General features: G+C 34.5%; 2 protein-coding genes across 3 annotated transcripts in view; both read right to left on the bottom strand.

Moving 5' to 3' along the window:
- Window positions 1-1,014: 1,014 nt before the first annotated feature.
- On the bottom strand, window positions 1,015-6,876 carry LOC106109698 (hexosaminidase D-like). 2 transcript variants are annotated; one of them, XM_013291288.1, is made up of 11 exons: window positions 6,751-6,876; window positions 6,599-6,653; window positions 6,240-6,431; window positions 5,285-5,482; window positions 4,524-4,707; window positions 4,178-4,332; window positions 3,345-3,457; window positions 2,554-2,663; window positions 2,060-2,159; window positions 1,569-1,655; window positions 1,015-1,291 (listed from the first exon to the last, which is right to left on the bottom strand). In XM_013291288.1, the coding sequence occupies exons 1-11, from the start codon at window positions 6,756-6,758 to the stop codon at window positions 1,096-1,098; spliced, it is 1,398 nt and encodes a 465-aa protein (XP_013146742.1). In that variant the 5' UTR covers window positions 6,759-6,876; the 3' UTR covers window positions 1,015-1,095. The 2 variants fall into 2 exon arrangements, with proteins under 2 accessions (XP_013146742.1, XP_013146743.1); XM_013291289.1 differs by having other exon boundaries at window positions 2,554-2,654; window positions 6,751-6,874.
- A 488-nt stretch (window positions 6,877-7,364) lies between these two features.
- Window positions 7,365-21,496, bottom strand: part of LOC106109811 (monocarboxylate transporter 14-like) — a 21,783-nt gene continuing 7,651 nt past the window's right edge. The window contains exons 2-5 of the mRNA XM_013291429.1: window positions 10,355-12,482; window positions 9,851-10,072; window positions 8,329-8,638; window positions 7,365-8,027 (exon numbers count right to left, since the gene is read on the bottom strand). Coding sequence (XP_013146883.1) covers window positions 7,837-8,027; window positions 8,329-8,638; window positions 9,851-10,072; window positions 10,355-12,070 — 2,439 coding nt within the window. The 5' untranslated portion in view covers window positions 12,071-12,482 and the 3' untranslated portion in view covers window positions 7,365-7,836. The remainder of the gene's footprint in view (window positions 8,028-8,328; window positions 8,639-9,850; window positions 10,073-10,354; window positions 12,483-21,496) is intronic.

Raw genomic sequence — 21,496 nt, 5'->3', positions numbered from 1 at the left:
TGCTTTCCAGAATAACGTTAACATTTATTCTATGTATTGTTCCTATTGTTAAAATGGCCGATTAGAAATTCTGCAATAATCTTTGACAAAAGCTACATTTATACCCGTCAGTGCAAACAAAGCCTTAGTGTATGTGATAGCATCGCGCAATCTCCGATTTTACGCGTTACGATTGCTTTCAAAACGCTTTGTTTACAAGAAAAATACCAAGGAAATAGTAAGATATATTTGTAGACGTGTAATTCGACTTTAAATTATAAAATTAATGTTATATATTTGTGTAAAATGTTTGTTTTGAGTATTTCAGACTTTGTTGTTATTTGTTTGATTTGAATCCCAAGGTAGTAAGTCCCTTACTATATTATAAATTAATGGGAAAGTTTAGATGGATTGATGTTTGTTAGAGTTTGTAGCCTAAACGGCTTAACGGATCTAGATAAAATTTGACATAGAACATAGTCTGGAAGAACACATAGGCTACTTTTTTTTTATTTCTCGACGTACCCGTGAGCGAAAGCTAGTCCTTTATAGAAAACAAACTACGGATCGCTCCTTTATTTGAATAGATATATGCATTATGCTTTTAAAAAGGTAGTAAAATAGTTATTTAACTTTCTTAATGATGGTCAAATCAAATTTCTGTATAACTTACTAAAAGGAATACGGTTTGCACGCTTGCTGGGTTCCTTCACGCTCGCCGAAGCCCGCTTATTAAAAAGGTCGGTCACGGGAAAAAGGGACAATAGGTCTATAGTTCCGGCTTTATTAGTTAATATCCGGGCTTCTAGTTCCCGGACTGCAGGATTATGTACAGGAAATGTACAACTTTATTTATATTAAGTCACGATTCGATTTTGAGGTTATTATGTCAAAATTAGGGTCTTTATTCATTTTTATTAATATTAGCTTATATTTCAACTGCTATAATTCAGTGAGGTTGTGTTATTTTAACTATGGAATCCTCTTGGTTTGCATCCAGGGCTATCAGTTTTTGAAAGGTAAAATAAAACAAAATTTATAGACATTCGTTTATTATGACTTAAAATAGTTTTCTTAAAACACAGAATAAATATATCACAATTAACACGCTATGCGTCAAAAATCAATACATTTTGGTAGAACACTAGCGCCGGCATTCATTCTACGTACAGCTGTCTCATAGATATCACTTAATTGCAGAATTAAAGGCCTCAGGAATGTTCCTATCCACTCATCTGCGCTCCTCCTTCCCGTTACAGCGTGAAGTTGTGGCGTTATTGTCTCTTGCAGTACTAATATATCCGTTAATAAGCTAAAAATAACGAAATAAGCATTAATACCGAGATATAATTTAAATTTGCAACACAAAGATTAACAGTCATAGAGTAATATAATCATAGAATAAAAACCTAGTTACTTAATCATAGAGTAACAAATACATAGAGTAACGTAATCATAGAATAACAAAAACATAGATTAAAATAAAAAAGATTAACACAATCAAAGATTAAGATAATTACAGATATGATTTTTTTTACTACGTTTAAGTTATATTTGTGACGCAAAAAGCAATACCACACAAAACTTACTGCTTTGCAAACTGCATTACGTTCTGAATTTGCAATGGATTGGTAAATTCGTTCTCTATTTGCCATCTATTGAACCATGTTGCCACTCTGTAACACAAATTAAATTTATTAAAAAAGTTAAATTAATCTAAATAAATACGTTAGCATTAAATGTAAGTTTACATGGAAACAGTCGAATATAGTCATCTTTTGTCTGAAAATATATGATTTTGTACGTATTTATCAATAGAAATACAGAAGTTAATCTAAATTGTCTTTATTAGCGTAAACTGTATATAAAAGATTAGCTGATGCTCGCGACTTCACTCGCGTGAAATTAAAAAGTAAATAAAAACACACCGTGTTACTCACGGATAACATAGCTTTTTAATTTTTTAAAATTTTTGAAATCGGTCCAATAGCTTTTGAGTTACTTCAATACATAAAAAAATCAAAAATACAAATCTTTCCTCTTTATAATATTAGTATAAATATGGTGGGGTAATACAGACTGGTCCGAGTGCAGGAAGTTGTGACAGCGGTCCTTGAGGTCGACGTAGCGCTGCACGGAACTTGACAACTCCGACTCCGGTACTTCTTCGCTTTCCTCCACTGAAAATGCATTAAAACAAACTAAATCAATACCTGGTTCACTTGGCTAGTAAACAGTAATGAATGTATGGACTACAAAGTTAGTGTTCACATGCCAGTTTACACTTGGCCAGTACAGTTGGAGTGTGAATGTATACATAACTGGCTTAGTGTAAACCGGACATTATTTTTCCGATATGACTACTCAAGGGCGTCTGTGATCTAAGCTAGGTCTAGAAGTAAGGATAGGGAACCTATAATTAATACTGTCTCATCGGTTTTTTTCATCTATATTACTTAAAGCAATTGAATTTCTTACGAATAAACTTTTTTATTACTTACAAAAGTGAGGAAAAGGCTTTAAATAAACTTGATATATTATTTCCGTATGTTTTCTTAAACATAATATACTCACTTGGTAGTGATGTGTTTCTCTTTAGAAAGATTCGCAAACAACTTTTTAAAGATGGCAGAGATACCGGCAACAACTCACATAGTGTTGAATAGTGGTCATACCTGAAACATCTTTTAATGTCAAAAAGATCAACAAATTAAAAAAAACATGTATTTGCATATTTTATAGTTTAGTAATTTAAATGTTACTTAAGTGTGAATTAAACTGTGATTTTCTTATTAATTGGTTGGTTTTATTTATCCAAGAAAGTATTAAAACTTGTTTATATTTGTTACCAGACCTGTCATCACCAGCTCTTTGTACGTCCCCACCGAGGGGCTCGGAGCCTACCCTAAGTAAGGGGTGACTAGGCCATAGTCAACCACGCTGGCCCACTGCGGGTTGGTTGACTTCACACATATCTTTGAATTCCTTCGCTGATATGTGCAGGTTGCATCACGATGTTTTCCTTCACCGTAAGAATGTCGGGTAAATTATGTACATATGGAAATTCGAAAAATCGAAAATCACATTGGTACATGGCGGGATTCGAACCCAAGACCTCTAGATTACAAGTCAAATGTTCAAATCACTGAGCCACCGACGCTCTACCCGACCTACAAGGGTTATTTTTATTAGGATTACTCGTGTTTGTATTTATGTAGGAGTTTATAAGAAAGTTTGTGATAACCACTAAGCTAAACGAAAGAAACCGATTTTAACGAAAGTGTAATTTTGTAAATATCAAATCAAGTTATTCAGTAATAGGAATATTTATTTGGCTGGTACATATATTTTGTAAATTGATTTACCTTGACCATCCAGTAAATATAATACCTACAAAATTAATTTGGAATGCATATTTATCGATCTCTTTCAGCCATCCCTCATGGTTGCTGACGTATCGGCCGACTGGCGAGACTACCTGCAATTGAAAATTACATATGCGAAAAAAAACCCTCTTTGTAAGTCTGAAAAACATAGACTGACAAAAACATATAGAGTAAGTAGTTGACACTTCAGTTCAGACATTTCCACATTATTTACTAACGCTAACATGTCAATATAATTAATATAATTGGATTTCAATTATTTGCTAATCTTATGGAGGGTTGGCACAGTATGTGCTGCTTTTCCATACATCTCTATCAGCCGTCATATCTGAATCCACTCCTTTAAGCATATCCTCTTTCACACAATCTATCCATACTTTCTTCGGTCTTCTTCTTCCTTTTTTTTATAACATAAGGTGGCAAACGAGCAAGCGGTCACCTGAATACGCCAAAATGGCGAAGTGACCGTTGCCCATAGACATCTACAATTGCAGATGCGTTGCCTACCCTTATCGGACGGAGGAAACGCACATAAAGAGGATACTTCCCCTTCCTATGATTCTCCACCGTCAAATCCACTTCCTCTTCCCATCCTCTTCTTATAAGAAAGGGGTGGTAAAGGGAAAGGGACTTAAATTAGGCCTTCGGCACCACACTCATCAAACACGGAATTGCTTCCATTCACGCCTCTCTTTTGTGTTTAACAACATAGTACCTTTCAAAGAAGTTACCAGTGAAAAAACTTTGTTCGCTATGTATAGTCTATATATTTCTTAAATGTTTTTATAGATGGAAATAGTGTCATTCCTCACCTGTGAGCCGCCGTTGGCACCTTTATACGCCGAAGCTATCCATACTTTAGGAAATGTCTGTCTGTATGTCTCCCACATTGCAGGTGACAATGAGAAGCTTTCTATTGGGTTGTAATGCCACACCACGGGCTGGACTAGATCTCCTAGGTTATATGCTGGAAACAATATTTGAAGTTCATAAACAATTTGTCTGTCAAGGACAAAAAAAAACTAATTTTCTACTATTAAAAAATAGTACAAGATAAAATATTTTTACGTTCGACATAAAAAGAATAATAAAATGCTAAGATATTAAAAATACAGGATAAAAATTAAACAGAGTATATAACTAACAAAAAATGCTTACATTTTAAGACATCCGCAGTCATAGAGCGCAACATATCCTCCCACATGAGTACAATTAAATCTGGCTTCTTTTTCTTTAACAATAAGGCTACATTTTGTATGTGTCGCAGATACAGCGCCGCCGCGCCGCCCGCGCTCGCGCCCGCCGCTAGCCGGCACTGCGCACACTCCCCGCAGTGCCACACCTACACAATATCTATATCTATATCTATATCTATATCTATATCTATATCTATATCTATATCTATATCTATATCTATATCTATATCTATATCTATATCTATAGCTATATCTATATCTATATCTATAGCTATAGCTATACTAATATGATAAAGCGTAAACACACACTTTGTTATGTAGAATGTAGACAATCGCAGTAATTTTTTTAATAATACTTTTTTAATAAGTAATCTACACTTCCGACATGCTAAAGGCAACATATTTTCACATTATTAAACTTAGGAGTTAAATAAAAATGAATAAACGATCATATCAGAAAGAAACTAAAACTACAAACCAACAGTGAAGCACAATTGCCATGGTAACGGTAATTGTAAGTCAATGGAAAAGGCATTGTCATTTGTGCATTTGATTTTTGACATTTGCAATTGAAAGTTTTACAGAATGTAAACAATAATATAAAGTTTTAACATTGTATAGATGAAGCTGCACATGAACAGCTAATGTAGTACAGGTTTGCCTGATTTTAGAACACTTTTTCTAATAATTTTAATATTATTGTGACCAGATTTTATAAAATACCTCATCAGCACCAATATGTATATATTTAGAATCAGGCTGGGCATCTAATGCTTGTTGCAACATTGATGTAACAAGTGGCAGAGACTCCGGATTTGTTGGACAGAGCACTGCAGGAGAATGTGGTGCTTCCCGCAGCTTGCTGTTTGATGGATGCTTTAATACAAACTCCATGTGACCTATTGTTTGAATTAATTGGATCTGAAAAAAAAAAGGTAACCTTATTAGATTATTTACATAAATTTGATAACACTAAATTGTTCGATTATTTTCAAAACAGGTGTTGCCTGTGACTATGTCCAATTAAAAAAATATATTTCATAGTGATTTTCCGAGCAAAGTGACCTTTACCTTTATAATATTAATAAGAGTAAGAAGTATATTTTTTAAGTTCACAATAAGGAAATACCTAACTGAATTGTCACATCACCATTCTATCCTTGCTATTATGTGATATACCAAAAAAATTGTCTCATAGGTAAGTTTTAACTATGCAATTTTTTATTAATTAGGAGTTTCTTAAATATTTCTTTACTCATCATCATCATCATCACCAGCTCACTACATGTCCCCACTGAGGGGTTCGGAGTCTACCCTAAGTTAGGGTGACTAGGCCATAGTCAACCACGCTGGCCAAGTGCGGGTTGGTTGACTTCACACATATCTTTGAATTTCTTCGCCGATAGGTGCAGGTTGCATCACGATGTTTTCCTTCACCGTAAGAACATCGGGTAAATTATGTACATATGAAAATTCGAAAAATCGAAAATCACATTGGTACATGGCGGGATTCGAACCCAAGAACTGTAGATTACAAGTGTTCAAACCACTGAGCCACCGACGCTCCTTTTCTTTACTATATTTCAACAAAATATATTTACAAATAATTATGTTTGTGTACTTGATGCCATGAATTAAAACACATATTTTATACAGAAATTTTCAGTTAAATACTCACTACTTCCAAACTATTTTCTTTGGCAAGTCTAAATATAGTTTGAACATCATCAATGCTGTACAAACCATCACCACCAGCTCCAACACTACTTCTTTGGCTGCCAATATCTTTTAAGTTTGAAGCATAAGGAAAAGTATCCTCCCATTCTAATAGCACTCCCGTAGCTCCCCATGTTTTTATGTTTTTAAATACCTGAAAAATCATTTAATTATTTCATATTGTAACATACTGTGCCGACCCACCATAAACGATAAGGACAAGTTGATGATAATTTCGTATTGTAATTTAGAAAGTTGTTGTTTTACTTTAAATTGCATTGTGAGTATATGTGATTCAAAACTAACTTAAAACATACTTACTGTTTCTAAATAATTTATTTTCAATGGAGCGCCTTTGAAATCAAAATGGACAATCCTAGAAAAAACAAAATTGCATGATTCAAATTGGACTGGCCGGTCTAAAACCGGCATTGTTTTTTTTTAATTTTTCAGCTGATGTTATCAACACTAACCCATCCATATTTAACTGCAATTTTCATTAATTACTTAATACCTACTGTACACGCATATAATTAACTTAAAACAATTATCCAAACATTTTATTTATTTATTTGCAAATTGCAAACTGTCACTGTCAAAGTGGTTGATTGACATCTGTACAGTGTTGCCAATTAAATTTTACCCAGCCGTGAACATTTTGTAAAAAAGCCGTGTTTGTATAAAAAGATTAACGTTCTTAACATGATAAATGAATTTAAAATTCATTTTTCCCGTAACTTTTCATTGCTAATCAATGATTTTTTGTTGTTCCTTTAAAAAGCCAATTAAAAATAAATTTATTATAGGAAAACTATGATTTATGTTTTTGATTTAGAGAAATATGATTTAAAAACTACTTAAAACGAATAAGATGCTTGAAATATACACAAATTCGAAACCTTATTGATCCACATTATTAACTCAAAACTTGAGTGTATTTAATTTTGTAACAACTTTGAAGTTTTTAGCTCGCGGATTTCATTTAAGTGTAAAATACTATGAAGACCATTCCGACTGCAGATTTTTATTTAAAAAATTAAATAAAAGCATTTCAATTGTAATTCAGGAAATTTTATTGTCAAATAAAACTAGTACAAGAAAAATCTTCAAACACCATTAAAACCAACACATTAGTAGATTCTTCGATAAACTTAACCTACAATACTTAAAAAATCTTTTATAAATTAAAATGGAGCGATAGGGTATAAACATGTCATTATTGGTTTGGCAAGAATTTGTTTATTTTGAATCATGAATACATTTCAACGTAAATTTTTAATACTTATTATTTGAGTTGTTAAAATCTTTTTTCGGAAAATTATATTCTCAAAAATACCAACTATTGCAATCCAAAAATACTATTTCACGTGCTGTCTTCGTATAACATACGAATAAATAAATTTGTAATAAAATACAAACTAACAATTAAGATTACATAAATATTTTAAGTAAATCAATTTTCACACTATCGAAAAGATCGAGTAAAACACATAATTAAAACTAACCTATAAAACGCAGTGTCAAAAAGCACAAAGCAAAGTTAATTCTATCTTAAAATACTAATGGGCTATAATAATTTTAATTCCGGGGTCCGGTTCGCCGGCAGCATCTTTCGCAAGCGGCGCATTCCCACAGATACGGAAGTTCCTTGTATATGGTATTACTCCGACGAGCAGACCAGAGACAACGACCCATATTCCAGCCACGTAGAATGCCGCGTCCCAATATCCAGTCCTGTCTTTAAGGGCACCTGAAAACAAAAATAATATTGAGTGAAGAAAAAATATTAATATCGTTTTGCCATAACAAACAGGATAAAGTTTGATGTTTGTACATTATGCGAACTTAGACTACGAAATCTTACTAATATAAATGCAAAAGTTTAGATGGATGTTTATTAGAGTTACTAGCCTAAACTGCTGTACGAATCTCTATGAAATTTGGCATAGATGTAGAGAATAGTCTAGAACACATAGACTACTTGCTTATTTTTTTTAACGTCTCGCGTAGTCGCGGGCGCTAGTTGTTCATAATTTAAAAAAAAAACTCACCAGCCATAGGTGGGCCAATAAGATGTCCCAATCCTTGACACAACAGGACTAGCCCATACGCCATCGTGAAGCGTTCGAGGGCGATTAATTCCACGAGGATACTAGGAGTATATGAATAAGAGCTGGAGAATGTCAAGCCAAATATAACCGCATTCAACGCCAGGATGTAGAAACTATATGTTTCATTAGCGTCAGTTACGCGTATTAAAATTGGGAACAGCAGTATCGTGAATCCGCAAACTATTAGACATAAAGCGTATGTTTTCGTCACATTAACCCAAGGTAAATCTCCCATCCAGCCGAGACCGACCTGTAATGAAACAAGAAAAAGATAAGAATGTAGACAATCATTAAATTATCATAAAGGTGTGTCTAGTTTTGATGATACCGCGGAAATCAAGTGCCTCGTGTAACTATTTTTGTAATGTTAATGAACGTAATCTTTAAAAAACCTTAAACAAATATACAATGAAAAACAAAATATTAATAATAAAGAATTAAAATGTTTTTATACATGTTTATTTAACGCCTCATTAAATGTACAATATTGTTATAGACATCTGTTGGGCTACAAACAGTATATTAAATTCGTTTCTATACATCTTTGTGATATATGTACGGCTATCGAATAGTAATTTGTAATACGAAAAAGCAATCAAGTGGTTGGTCAAATACATTTCGACTAATTGCCACATTCGTCCTTGAAGACATGTACCGTACAACTTCAAAACAATCGATATCTGAACACTTCAGAATATAGTCTGTATCCCAGTGCAATAAAAAAATGTTTGGGAGATTGCATGTCGGTCACAAGTAGCGTAACATAGACAATTTATTATTTTATTGACAAAGCAACATTGTAAATCTGCATTGCGTTTTTATTGTCCATCATACAAAAACTTTATGAGCCTTGTCAAACAGTTGTTAACATAAGGTTTAGACGGCTGTGAAAGCAAACAATCTTATCAACGGCTACAGTATTCACATACATTTGTATAATTAGTGTCTGTATTTATTAAAAAGACATTAGCGTGCACACAAAATGTCTGACATCATTTATTTATTTTTTAGGCTGGTAACAAATTTTAAATGGCAATAGTACATCATTTTCTTCATGTCTTTTTTAATTTCACATTTATTACATTCTCTGTGCTCTAAATCTATTTGTCTGCAGCTTTGTTATTTTTACTATCAGATGCACTAGTAATAGATTTAGTTCGTGCTATATGTAATGTTAAGAAAACGATAGCGACGCAACACCAGATCATCGGCATATCGTCCCTATGACATCTGTCAATGTCAGTAGTATTAAGTATAAGCGCGCCATTCTGTCGGGAATCAGTGGTCTAATGTTGTAGTTAATAACGTTTTATTATTGTCTAAAAGTAATTAACGCATCTGCAATTGCGGATGTCTATGGGCAGCGGTCGCTTCGCCATTTTGGCGATTTCAGGTGGCCGCTTGCTCGTTTGCCACCTTATGTTATAAAAAAAAAAATTAAAACCACATTAAAAATACTTACAATACCAATAATAGTGGCAACACCGAATATACTCAGCATAAGGGAGCCTTGTGTTTCAGAAAATCCATTCATCGTCATAAAGTTAGCGATATAGAAGTACGGCACTATGAACCAGATGAATAACACTAGGGTTGACACATTCATCATCAGGAAGTGGAATTCAGTAAACATGTTGAAATCAAACGTCTTGTTCAGCATCGCCAGGAAACGTTGTATTCGTGTCTGAAAATAAATAATAAATTATTATTTCTGGGTTAAAAGTTGAGATAACATTATGTACCAATGATAACTGTAGTGTGTAAATAAATACATCTTGTTGTGTCCGGGTTCAGTTTCTTGAGTATATTCTCTATATATTGAATACATTACTCAACGGATGGAAATACTTACTACTATACTTAAACAATTATTTTGATTGTTTGTGGTGTCTATCAACTATGTGATAATAATTTCTTACAATTTAAAAAGCTTATTATGATAAAAAATTAGAGTATTTGATTTTACCTTCTCCTCCTGGTCTTCCACAGACCACATCGAGTTCTTGTATATATCCGGGCATGAAGACGCGCGCAGCTTGTATTTAGCGATGTTCATCATAGCGCCGCGGTGCATAATCGAGTTCCTATGCACCCTGATGTCACGCAGGTAGTGGTGATCTGTATGAAACTGCCTCGTGAACCAATCCTGGCGGTCGTTCCTAGGCGTAATTATCGCCGGCTTGTTCTCCGGAATCGGCTGCAGCAATTGATCCCGAACCTGTTCCAATTTCGCCTCGAAAGGTTTTTTCTCTTTCTTCTTGTTAAGCTTCAGTTTCATAGACATCATTACCTGTTTAGACTTCGACGCTTCGGGCACCGGCTCGATTGCCAACTTCTGTTCTGAGTTGCTTCGCAGCGCGAGCAGCGAGGGGTAGTTCGTTAAAATAATGTTATACAGGCGCTTATTCGCCACCAACTGATCCAGAACTTCCGCTGGCACCTTTTCACTTTGACGTAAGAATGTAGGAAGATTTATAACAGAACTCACTTTGTTCTGCTGTGATAGATCCGCGTTCATCTTTGTAGCAGCTTCTAAAGATTCCGATTGCGCGATAGATGCTACTAAGGTTGTTAGAATATACTCAGGTGTTTCCCCGCTTTTCATCAATATCTTCAATTCCTCCACCCCTGGGTAGACGGATTCCCCACCTCCTGATTTCGCAGACACGGACATAAAACTAGAAGCTCGTTTCGCTTTACTTAACTGTCGCGCTTTCTTCTGTTCCAGAATCAACCATTCTGGATCTCTCATAACGGCACCGCAGACGCAGACATTAAGTACTGTACCGGCGAGCAATAGCAGTGCTCCCCTCCACCCGAAGGCTTCCAATAAGTACGTAGTTAAGGGGGAGTAGATAAAAGTCCCGAATCCGACACCGCAAGATCCTAAACCAACTGCCAAATTTCGACGTTTCTCGAACCAGTACGCTATCGAAACAACAGCTGTTACGTAGAGTAATCCCATGCCTAGGCCAGCGATGATACCGTATGTGACATAGAGAGTCTCCACTGAATTACAGAAAGCGGCGGCCACAAATCCAATGGTCGCGGTGACACCACCCACAATTGTCATGCTCCGACATCCGTATCTGTCCACTAGAGCACTCATTATGGGGCCCGCAATCAGTGGAACAGAAATAAAGAGACTTCCAATGAGTGAAGTTTTAGCTTCGCTCTTCTTGAAGAATCCTACAAACTCGTTGTGCATAAGGCCGTAGGAGAAGGCGAGGCCGTCAGCCACGGTGGCGATGAGAAAGGAGGCTGCAACCACGACCCAGCCCCAGCCGCCGTCGGGGATCTCAGGCGACTGCTCCGCGGACGGCTTGCTCGAGCAGATGCTGTCGGCGTCGCCCAAACCCAAGAACTTGACACCCTCATTAGTCGACTTCGTGTCGTCTTCATTATTCTCATCCTTGCTATAACTTACGGAAAGGTGATTCGATTTCTTTTCATCGTCTCCGTCCGTCTTCATAGAATTTACTGTATTCAAATCATTCTTGGACGCTTTCAACTCGTTTGCTCCGTACCTCCCATCATCGATGGCGTTCGTTAGCTTAGCGACGTCTGCCCTACTGAGTAGAGGTGACGTAGTCTTCTCCTCTTCAGACGGTACTTTATGTTCATGATTGAACGCTTTATCTTTACCGGTGATTCCATTAGCGTAGGCTCTTTGCGATTCCATTAGTCGCTCGCGGAGCCCCTCTTAAGTACGAGCCTACGTACGTAATGTACTACCGGTGTCTCTATTCGCGCCCTCTGTGGGACGTCAGTGAAAACCTATGTTGGATTCTAAAAATCCAAAGGTGAGTATCCGTCTACGTTGAGGATACGATTAGTTCTCTCGACCAGTGTCTTAACCTCGGATCTCTGGCGGAGTAACGACAAGGCTTCTTCGAGATGCAAAGGGTACGAGCGCAAGGGTTGTGGGTTGTCGGGTTCATCAAGGACCGGCTAGTCCTCGATTGCGCACCTTTGAAAAACACACTTTCCAAGTTATAGCACGTTTGGTTTAAAAACGTCGTGTACCTTCTTGACATAAGGAATTAAAGTTTTGGTGTCGACAACATTTCAACTGCTGCAAACTGGGTAAAAATCTGTAACAAAGAAAAGAATGTTGGTTATTAAATTTTCTAAGTTATCTCAAAGGTTATAACTATACTACGTTAAAATAAAGGTAGGCTTAAACGCTGTCACGTTTGGTAAAAAGCTGATAACATTTATCTTTGTCTACCATATTTAGGCTAATAAAAGAGCTTATCAAGCTTTACATTTAACTGTAAGTCAATAGATATGCAATCTTCTATTTATTTTAATATAGCTTGCGATTATTTTATAAGTTACATTTCCGCATTCGTCACTATTGCATTTACTTTGAGATATAACGAAACCAATAAATACAATCTATATTCAATCCTATACCAATAGATGGCGCTAAAATGTAATTACCATATAAGTGCTTAAAAATGTTGAATACAACAAGTAACTTTATTTTTAATTTTATGATATTGCCAAGTCATGCATATAAACAAATACACTGTTGCAATATTATCATTATCAGTAATGAAGGACGCATCAAAGACGAAAGCGTTCGCCTAGATTCCGTGGCCTTGACTCTTAGGTCAATGACCCCACAGCTTCGCTAACTTATGAGTGTGAACGTACTACATATCGTTATCTCTTTCACTCCTAGATTTCATTCAAGTTTTACTTTGAACCGTCTGGAACTTTCCATTTCAAATGATGTGAGATGTTTAAACTTTCAGGTTATTTTTAGAATCATTCAAAAGACAAACCTATTTCAATTCTTATCTTATAACTAGTAATACCTTTTATAATCTAACATAACCTTATATTTGCGACCTTTTTCCTTTTCAAAAAATGTAACAGTTTTTTTTGCTTGACCAGGTATGATATTGCATTGCAAACAATAAGCAACTTTATTGTAATAATGTTAAAGTGGACATTAAAAAGAAAATAAAACCATAAACCCGTCTCTTTCCTTGTAAACATCAAACCACCGAAAACAACATTTATTTTTCAATAAAAAAAAATTATAACACGCGAGATATCCAGACATTGATTTACTATTAAACGGAATATAAAAAACGAGGTAAAAAAAACAACAAAACATCTACATTTAAATAGGACTCTACATGTATTAAAATAAAGTACAGTTTGTATTATTAAGGCTAGGACATTCGATATTATACGCTGACTGTTTAGTCATTCATTCGATTCCTAGTTGTGGTTTTTTCCACGGATCATTTAGCATTTTTTCATTGAACTAAGTTTATCAATATAAGGCTATGTAATAGCAGTCATATCGCACCTTTATTCAAAGAACTAACTCGAAATTTATCATTTTTGGGATATTGCGTTTGAAGTTTAGCATATTTACAGGAGATTTGAGACGAGAAAGACGTTGTCTTATCTTTTACTTTCCTTCTATTGTAACGCGAGTTGAGTTATTCGTATTCTTCTAGCGAAAATGTTTGTAATGGCGCAAATAATACGTTTTTAAAATCATACACGGTTTGTTACAAAATTGTTATGACTTTCACAATCATGAATTACATCAACTTTAATATAAGGTCATTATTTTTCCTCGATTTATTTTTTTATAGTATAAGGTTATAATCGAAAAAAGAGCATCGGAATTAGGCAAATTGGTAAAATGATATCTGCCCATAGACATATGCATTTATAGATGCGTTTCTTAACTTTAATCCACAGAAATTGAGATGCACAGAAAATAGATTTTCCCCTACCTTCAACCCTCCACTTAACCAAACACTAACCCTATTACTTTATAGACAAAACTGTACAGCTATTATAAATTAAAAATATAAAACGAGACATAATTAGATCTAATTAAGTACAACATACTTGCTTATAAGACTTCAGGTTTGTTGGCTGTCTGAATAACTACTGGCACTCAGAAAAAAAATATCGCTATTCCATTAACAAAAACCTCAATCACGAGTATTGATTTTCTCATCACCACTTCAACAGATATCGTATCTGATAAATTATGGCCAAATAGGGCGGGTCTGTGCAAGTAGCGCCGCTTTCTGTCTGCCAGTTTATAAAGCAGGGGTCAAAAACATGCATCAAAGTGCCATTTTAAAGCAATGTCTGGTACGGTCTTAGACGTGAAATTGAATTATGACTGAGAGTATTACGTCACTTCTATGGTGTAAATCATTTATATTATTTTCGAAGTGTTTTTATGATTTTCGACGTGCCCAAAATATGTCGTGTGCCATTTATGGCACGCGTGCCAGTGGTTTACCACCCCTGCTATACAAATAAATGAAGGATATGCGACAAACATTGTCTTGTTAATAAACTTTAGGGCACAGTATTAACATACAGTAGTGATCCAGAACCAATACTTCGACGAGATCTATATGAGAAAGTTTCTTGATAACTAGATTTCGCTCGCGACTACATCCGCATGGAATTAAAAAAAATAAAAGTGTACAAAAGCCTATGTGTTCTTCCAGACTATTCTCTACATATACACCAAATTTCATGGAAATCCGTTCGGCCGTTTTTGGCTACAAGCTATAACAAACATCCATCCATCTATCCCAACTTCCACATTTATAATATTAGTACGGTAGTATGTTTAGGATAAATCAGAGTCGCTTTGTGCCCAAAAGGGCGAAATTGATGCGTAGATATACCTTCAAGGGTACGGCGTTGAGTGAAATCATTATGCCTGCCTTACCGTACACGAGAATTCATCTCAGCGCCGAAGCCAGTCGACCACAAATAGTTACATTTTTAGCCCACGTCACTCAGACGCCAGTTTACGTAATCTTGACCAAATTTCATAAACAAATCGCGTCGAAATTGGCTACAATCCAGAAATTAAATTCGTTAAAATGACATGCTCTCAAAAGACGCTGTACTATATCGAGCCGGATGTCGAAAAGAAAGCACACTTTATGTAGTTAAACCGCCATTGTCAACAAACAAGGGAGTAAGATAGTATCATTTGTTTATATTCTCAAGTTATTTGACCTGCTTCATGCTCTCTCTCTCTAATTGTCAAGCATAAACATTCTTTTGTGTTTCAGAGCAGAGCATGTATAAAAACATTCTATCAAAACATGATGTTCAAAAGACAGCATAATGTAACATAAGCGTTTTAATTATAGGAATTCTCGATAAACTGCCCAAGAATAGCAAATTCAAACCGAATGCATTTTTGTTTTGTGTTCACTTTCGAGTAACATTACTAATTTGTTTGCATATTCTGTGCCGGACAATGGACAATCAACGACAAAGCGCTCTATAAAATGGCGGATCGTTGCGCGGACATTTGACCAAGTCAATCGGTATAATAAATGTATTCTTTGTAAATATCGTTCCTATACACAGATAATGTTCAAATCATACTAATATTAAAATGCGAAAGTTTAGATGGATTTGTTAGAGTTTGCATAAACGACTATACGGATTTAGATGAAATTTGGTATAACTATAGAGCATAGTTTCAAAGAACAAGTAGGGTATGGGTTCTACAGTCCATTAGTGCAGATTTATTCTAAAATCTTTAATAAACACTTTAAGCGCGACAGTCCATAAACTATATAAGACCATAAACTCTGGCGAACCTTGTCCTGAGAAGGAGATAAAATGTTACACAGACAAAATATTAACAGAGCCGTTGTAATAACATTGTTTCTATTCACACATATTAATTACAACACGAGACATAATTACTAAGCAATAAAAATTACTTGACTACGCTGTTACTAACTGGAAGGTTTGCAAAATAGGTATTGATATTAAATTGTTTATTCAATTTCCTGTAATCCTTCGTTAAGTACCTTGAAGTACAAATTGTTTATCGCAAAATAAGAATGAATTTTTCTGTGTCAATTTCTGTGGAAAGAATTACGCAATAAAATGTGATTCATTTTGTTGTAACTGCCTTGCACTAATTCGATTACACATAATCAAATCATACTAATATTATAAACGCGAAAGTATGTCTGTTTGTCGCGAAAAGAATCTCTAAAACGAATTAACAGATCTCAAAGAAATTTGAAGATACAGAAAACATACATCGAGTCGAAGTCATTCCGCGTTGATAAGTGTGTTTCGAAAGACTACTTTAAGTCCTCTATTCTTTCCCAACCATTTCCGATAAAGAAGAGCATTGGAAGGGAATTTTCTCTGCAAATGCATTAGGCGTTACTTCATTAAATTTAAAAAGATTCATATTGTCATAACCTCACTTATTATTGGATCCTTGCATCGAAAAACATGCCGTTCTTATTATGGTTGTATTTTTTGTAAGAACCTTGGACTTTTGTCCTAGCATACGCAAAGCAATGTATTGATGAAATAATAAACAGGATGAGACACAATTGGGTCAAGCAATCGTCAGGATCGCAATCCAATACTGGCCAGTAAGGGACAGTTGTTACTAGAATTAAAAACATTACACGCAATCGACGACCTCAAAATGCTAAAGCGAAATTACCATTCATGAGCGTAAACGGTAAGATACATCTAGATTCTAGGCTTCAGAAAGTTCATGTAATTTTTTTTAAAGCGAGTACAAACGCATCAAGAAATTTATTTCAGCATCATCGGTTATTACAGCGCGGGTGTGGTTATTGCCAAATCGATTGCAATACTTAAGTATGAATACAAACAAGCTATTTTTCCATTTTTCTTACTTACTTACTGCATTATGGAACCCTAGTTTATTTTTCATCGGCATCTTTTACTATACTCTTAATACTAAAAAATCTGTCATAAAATGTGGTAGTGTGGTAATGTGGTAATGTGGTAAATAGTATTTTGATCAGTTTTCAAAGAAAGTAAACACATAAATACGGTTGATTAAGACGAAAACTTTATGTCGCTATTGTTAAGGTCTTGATTTCTAGATGGATGGATGAATCTTGGACCCTATCACGTTATATTTAAGAATGGTATTTCGATGTCAACAGTTCATATATGAATACTTACGGAATTCCAATTCTCGTATCTGACATCTGATAATGATCGATGGTTGTAACCTCGAATTATCCTTATCATTGATAATAGAAATCGATATATGGCATACATCCTTCAAACAAGGGAAAGTGAATTGTAAAAAGGTCAATTATTTTTAAACCATCTTAACATTTGCGACACACGTTAGATTTTGAATGACAGTTACAACTTTACAGCTCAAAGCAAGCAAATTTACTAATGTGTGTGGTCGGTATTAGACTATAAATAATGGTCAACAAACCATTTTTTTTAATTAAAAAAAACCCTGGCCGCAAATAAGATTATGACAGTGAAATGTCTGGCGACAAACATCTGGTCTGGGAAGAATCTCAAGGCGACGAACGGAAATAGAGGTAAACGAGACAGTTTTGTGGCTGACGTCATTTGGCAGACGTTTCTGAGGCTGCTCTTGAGGGACCGAATATTTCGTGGAAACAATCTCGAGTTTGCTGATGTTTTTGTGACGCGGTGTTTACACCAGCTGGATTATTGAAGCTGGCTTGGTTAGTTCTGTGACAGCAAAATCAGTAAACAGGGTAGCAACTAAAAAAAATAAGTAGCTATACTCTAACAAACATCCATCCATCCAAACTTTCGCATTTACATTAGTAAGAAGTATGAGTAGAGAGAGTGAATTTATAGTAAGAATTGAAAAAATGTGTACATTTCCGAGTTCGGTGTGTAACTCTTTGCTTATCTATCAAGGACGATAGCTATCTTGATACGCGGACATAAACGGAGACGATGCGTCGAGAAAGGAACATTTTAATTGTACATATTCATTCCAATTGAACGTCCCTACATCTACAATGGAAATATTACAACATTAATTGCTCAGTTGAACTCAATGATGAATAGATATTTTAAAAATAGAAACACGATAAGAGCGAGTTATTGTTCATTCCATTTGGTTCAGTAGATTGTTGCATAATGACCATTCCAAAATTATAAGACGGGCGCATATCTTTGACTAAACTATCGTACAACTGTTATGCGATTGTCGATTGTTTCGCAACCAGAGACTAAACAGTTGTACCATAGTTTAGTTTCAGGTGAACTCTATAAGTCGCCTAGGTCTACTCGTCTAGGAAGTTTCTGCAGTATAGAGTAAATACTTGAGGCCTTTGATTTCATGGTTTGTATATTACCGTAATTTCTCTTTCGATAAACAAAATAAAACCCAATTTAGGAAAGTGGTATCTATAAATAAAACCTCTTTAGGGTAGTGTGGCCATTACGTCAGATTAAAATGTCTTATCTGTTTATTGGATGCCATTTACTATTATTACACGACATATAACAATGTCGCCTTCGTTTATAGCCTCTTATATAAATTATATACCATTCGGAACTGTTTTTACTAACATAATATATTGTTAGCTCAATTTTATCAAAGAGAGTGAAAGAGATAACAGCATGGTTTTGTATAATTTTCAACTGGGGAAATCCACAGTTATACATTTTTAGAAGGCAAAGACTTCAACATTGAGCCAATAGTATGTTTAAAATATCTGGTTAGCTATAATTAAAAGTAAAAATTTGAATTTAGAATGCAAGCGCTTTCGATAACGCAGATGACGTAATCGCAATCGTTTCGTCATGGAATTGTTTTGTATGCAGATTCTCTTGTATTCGAAGACATTGCTAGATTGCTACTTACGTGTGTTATCTTTATTGCATAGTATGATGGAGTTGTGTTACATAGCATTAATGGGTTATCTTTCAATATTTATATGAAAATTTCAAAGGTAACCTACTGAAAAAAACTGTCCATCTAAAATCGAATGTAATTTCATTGTCTAAAAATAGTAAAATTGTCATGAAGTTATTAGTTATCTAAGTGGCAGTGGAAACCGACGGCAATAAACTGATTGTGTCGATCCATTCGTGTTATATTATAAAGTATTATTCCTCAATAAAATTAAATTGTGCACAGAATAACTGAACAGCATTGTTTTATTACCTTTTATTTGCAAAACAGTGTTTCTAACATCAAAGGAGTCACGTACGTTGCTTATAAATGCATCTTTGTGTACAAATCTACCATCAAATATAACCACTTGTATAAACTCTCTACAACGCGAGTTCCTTACAATTATATAACGCGTAAATTACCCCTACTAACGTGAATATCCCAACAATTTTAAAAGGACCCACCTATAACGCGATGTGTGGCTCTGTTGTAAAACGTGTTATACAAAGAGTTCTTATAACGGGGAACTATCACCCGTGTTGCAGGGTTTATTGTTTTTAGAGAGAGTTTATTCTAAGAGACTACTTCTACTCACAACCTCGTTAAGGATATAACAATGTTGAACCGCCGAAATAAAAATGATATTCTTTTGTTTAGGGTTTACTTTCATTTATAAGCATAAATAAAATGAATTAAGATAGCTCACTAGCGCCCTCTTTAGATGTCCATTAGGTTTATTTAATTCCATATTTTTCATCCTTAGTTGAATATAAAGCGCGCTACAGACGTTCAATTTTGACAGTTTTAACTAAACAGTCAATTTGATCACTTGAAAATTTGCATGTTGTAAAAACTTTAGTTACAGTTTTGCCTCTATCTATCCTATATGAGTAAAACTGGAGTTAGACCGAAGGAATGTAAGAATGTGAGTTGAGTTTATTTTAAACGTAAGGTTTTTTTATACATCGTGTTATTTCAATCCAATAAATACCACAGATTATGCAGTATAATTACATAGAAGCTATGAAATACAAGCTACCACTACCTGTACCCTGACGGTCGTTTACCTGAGGTCATCTGTCTGTTAAAGTACTTTCTAGTCAATGGAATTCAAACCATAATCAATAGTGTTAAAGTTCATTTTACTATAAATTTAAACTTTTAAAGATGTATGCAGAAATATATATATATTTCTATAGCTGATTAACAACACGATACAATAGAATAGAGTGAACCCTACAACAAGGCACAATAATTTACGTTAATTTACAAAATCACTAGGGTATATTTTTAACTTAAGCGGGTCAAATAACTTTGTCGGACTATAAAATAACTTATGTGACGTATACATATGGGAAACATACCGTAGCATTTATTTCATATTTTCCTGTCTATAAATTACAAGGTCTGTCATAAAAACGTATAAAAATTTATCAAATGAAAAATTCTTAGCGTAATAAAAATTACGTTTTACGTAACAAAGTCAAGTAAATCCAAATAGTTTTAAACACAATAAAGATTATACAAATTGATGGATCAATATGAGTTTTTATTTTATCGCATTTTAATTAATCCAAAGGCAATAGAGAATGGCCACAGATTATAAAGAAATGCGTATTTCCTTAAAGCGGGGATTACAATAATTTATATGTATTACAAAACGCATGCAAACTGCGAGTATGATAAGCCATATCTTAATTACTGATGACGTCATAGTTTGAAAGAATTCAATGCACTTCTCGATGGCGATAAAGACTCAGAGAGGACACTAAATTTTAATAAAAATCGAAATATGATTCAAATCTATGACATTTTTTAATTATTTTAAAAGTTATCCGATATCTAAATACATTTTTCTCACTTAATTTCTCTAGGATAAACTAGCTTTCGCCCGCGACTCCGTCCGCGTGGTATTAAAAAAAAACATAAGTGAGTACTCTGTGTGTTCATCCAGACTATCCTCTACATCTATGCCAAATTTCATCGAAATCCGTTCAGCCGTTTAGGCTATAAAGTCTAACAAACATCCATCCATCTAAACTTTCGCATTTATAATATTAGTATGATGAACGAATTATCGCCGTAATCATAATTGTATTGTGGTTATACAGCAGTCACTGTGTAGAATTTTCATACTAAATGTACACTAAGGGTATATTTAACTGACAGCAATCTTACTTCTTACTAATCTTACTAATATTATAAATGCAAAAGTTTAGATGGATGTTTGTTAGAGTTTGTAGCCTAAACGGCTTAATGGTACTTGATGAAATTCGGCATAGATGTAGTACATAGAAGAATACATAGGCTATTTCTTTTTTTGACCGACTTCCCAAAAGAAGGAGGTATTCAATTCGTCGGCATATTTTTTTTTTTTTTATTTTTTTTTTTTTT

The sequence above is a fragment of the Papilio polytes genome, unplaced genomic scaffold (assembly GCF_000836215.1).
Source record: "Papilio polytes unplaced genomic scaffold, Ppol_1.0 DF821067.1, whole genome shotgun sequence".
Taxonomy (NCBI): domain Eukaryota; kingdom Metazoa; phylum Arthropoda; class Insecta; order Lepidoptera; family Papilionidae; genus Papilio; species Papilio polytes.
Note: the sequence above shows the minus strand (reverse complement) of the source record. Positions and strands in the feature narration are given on the sequence as shown.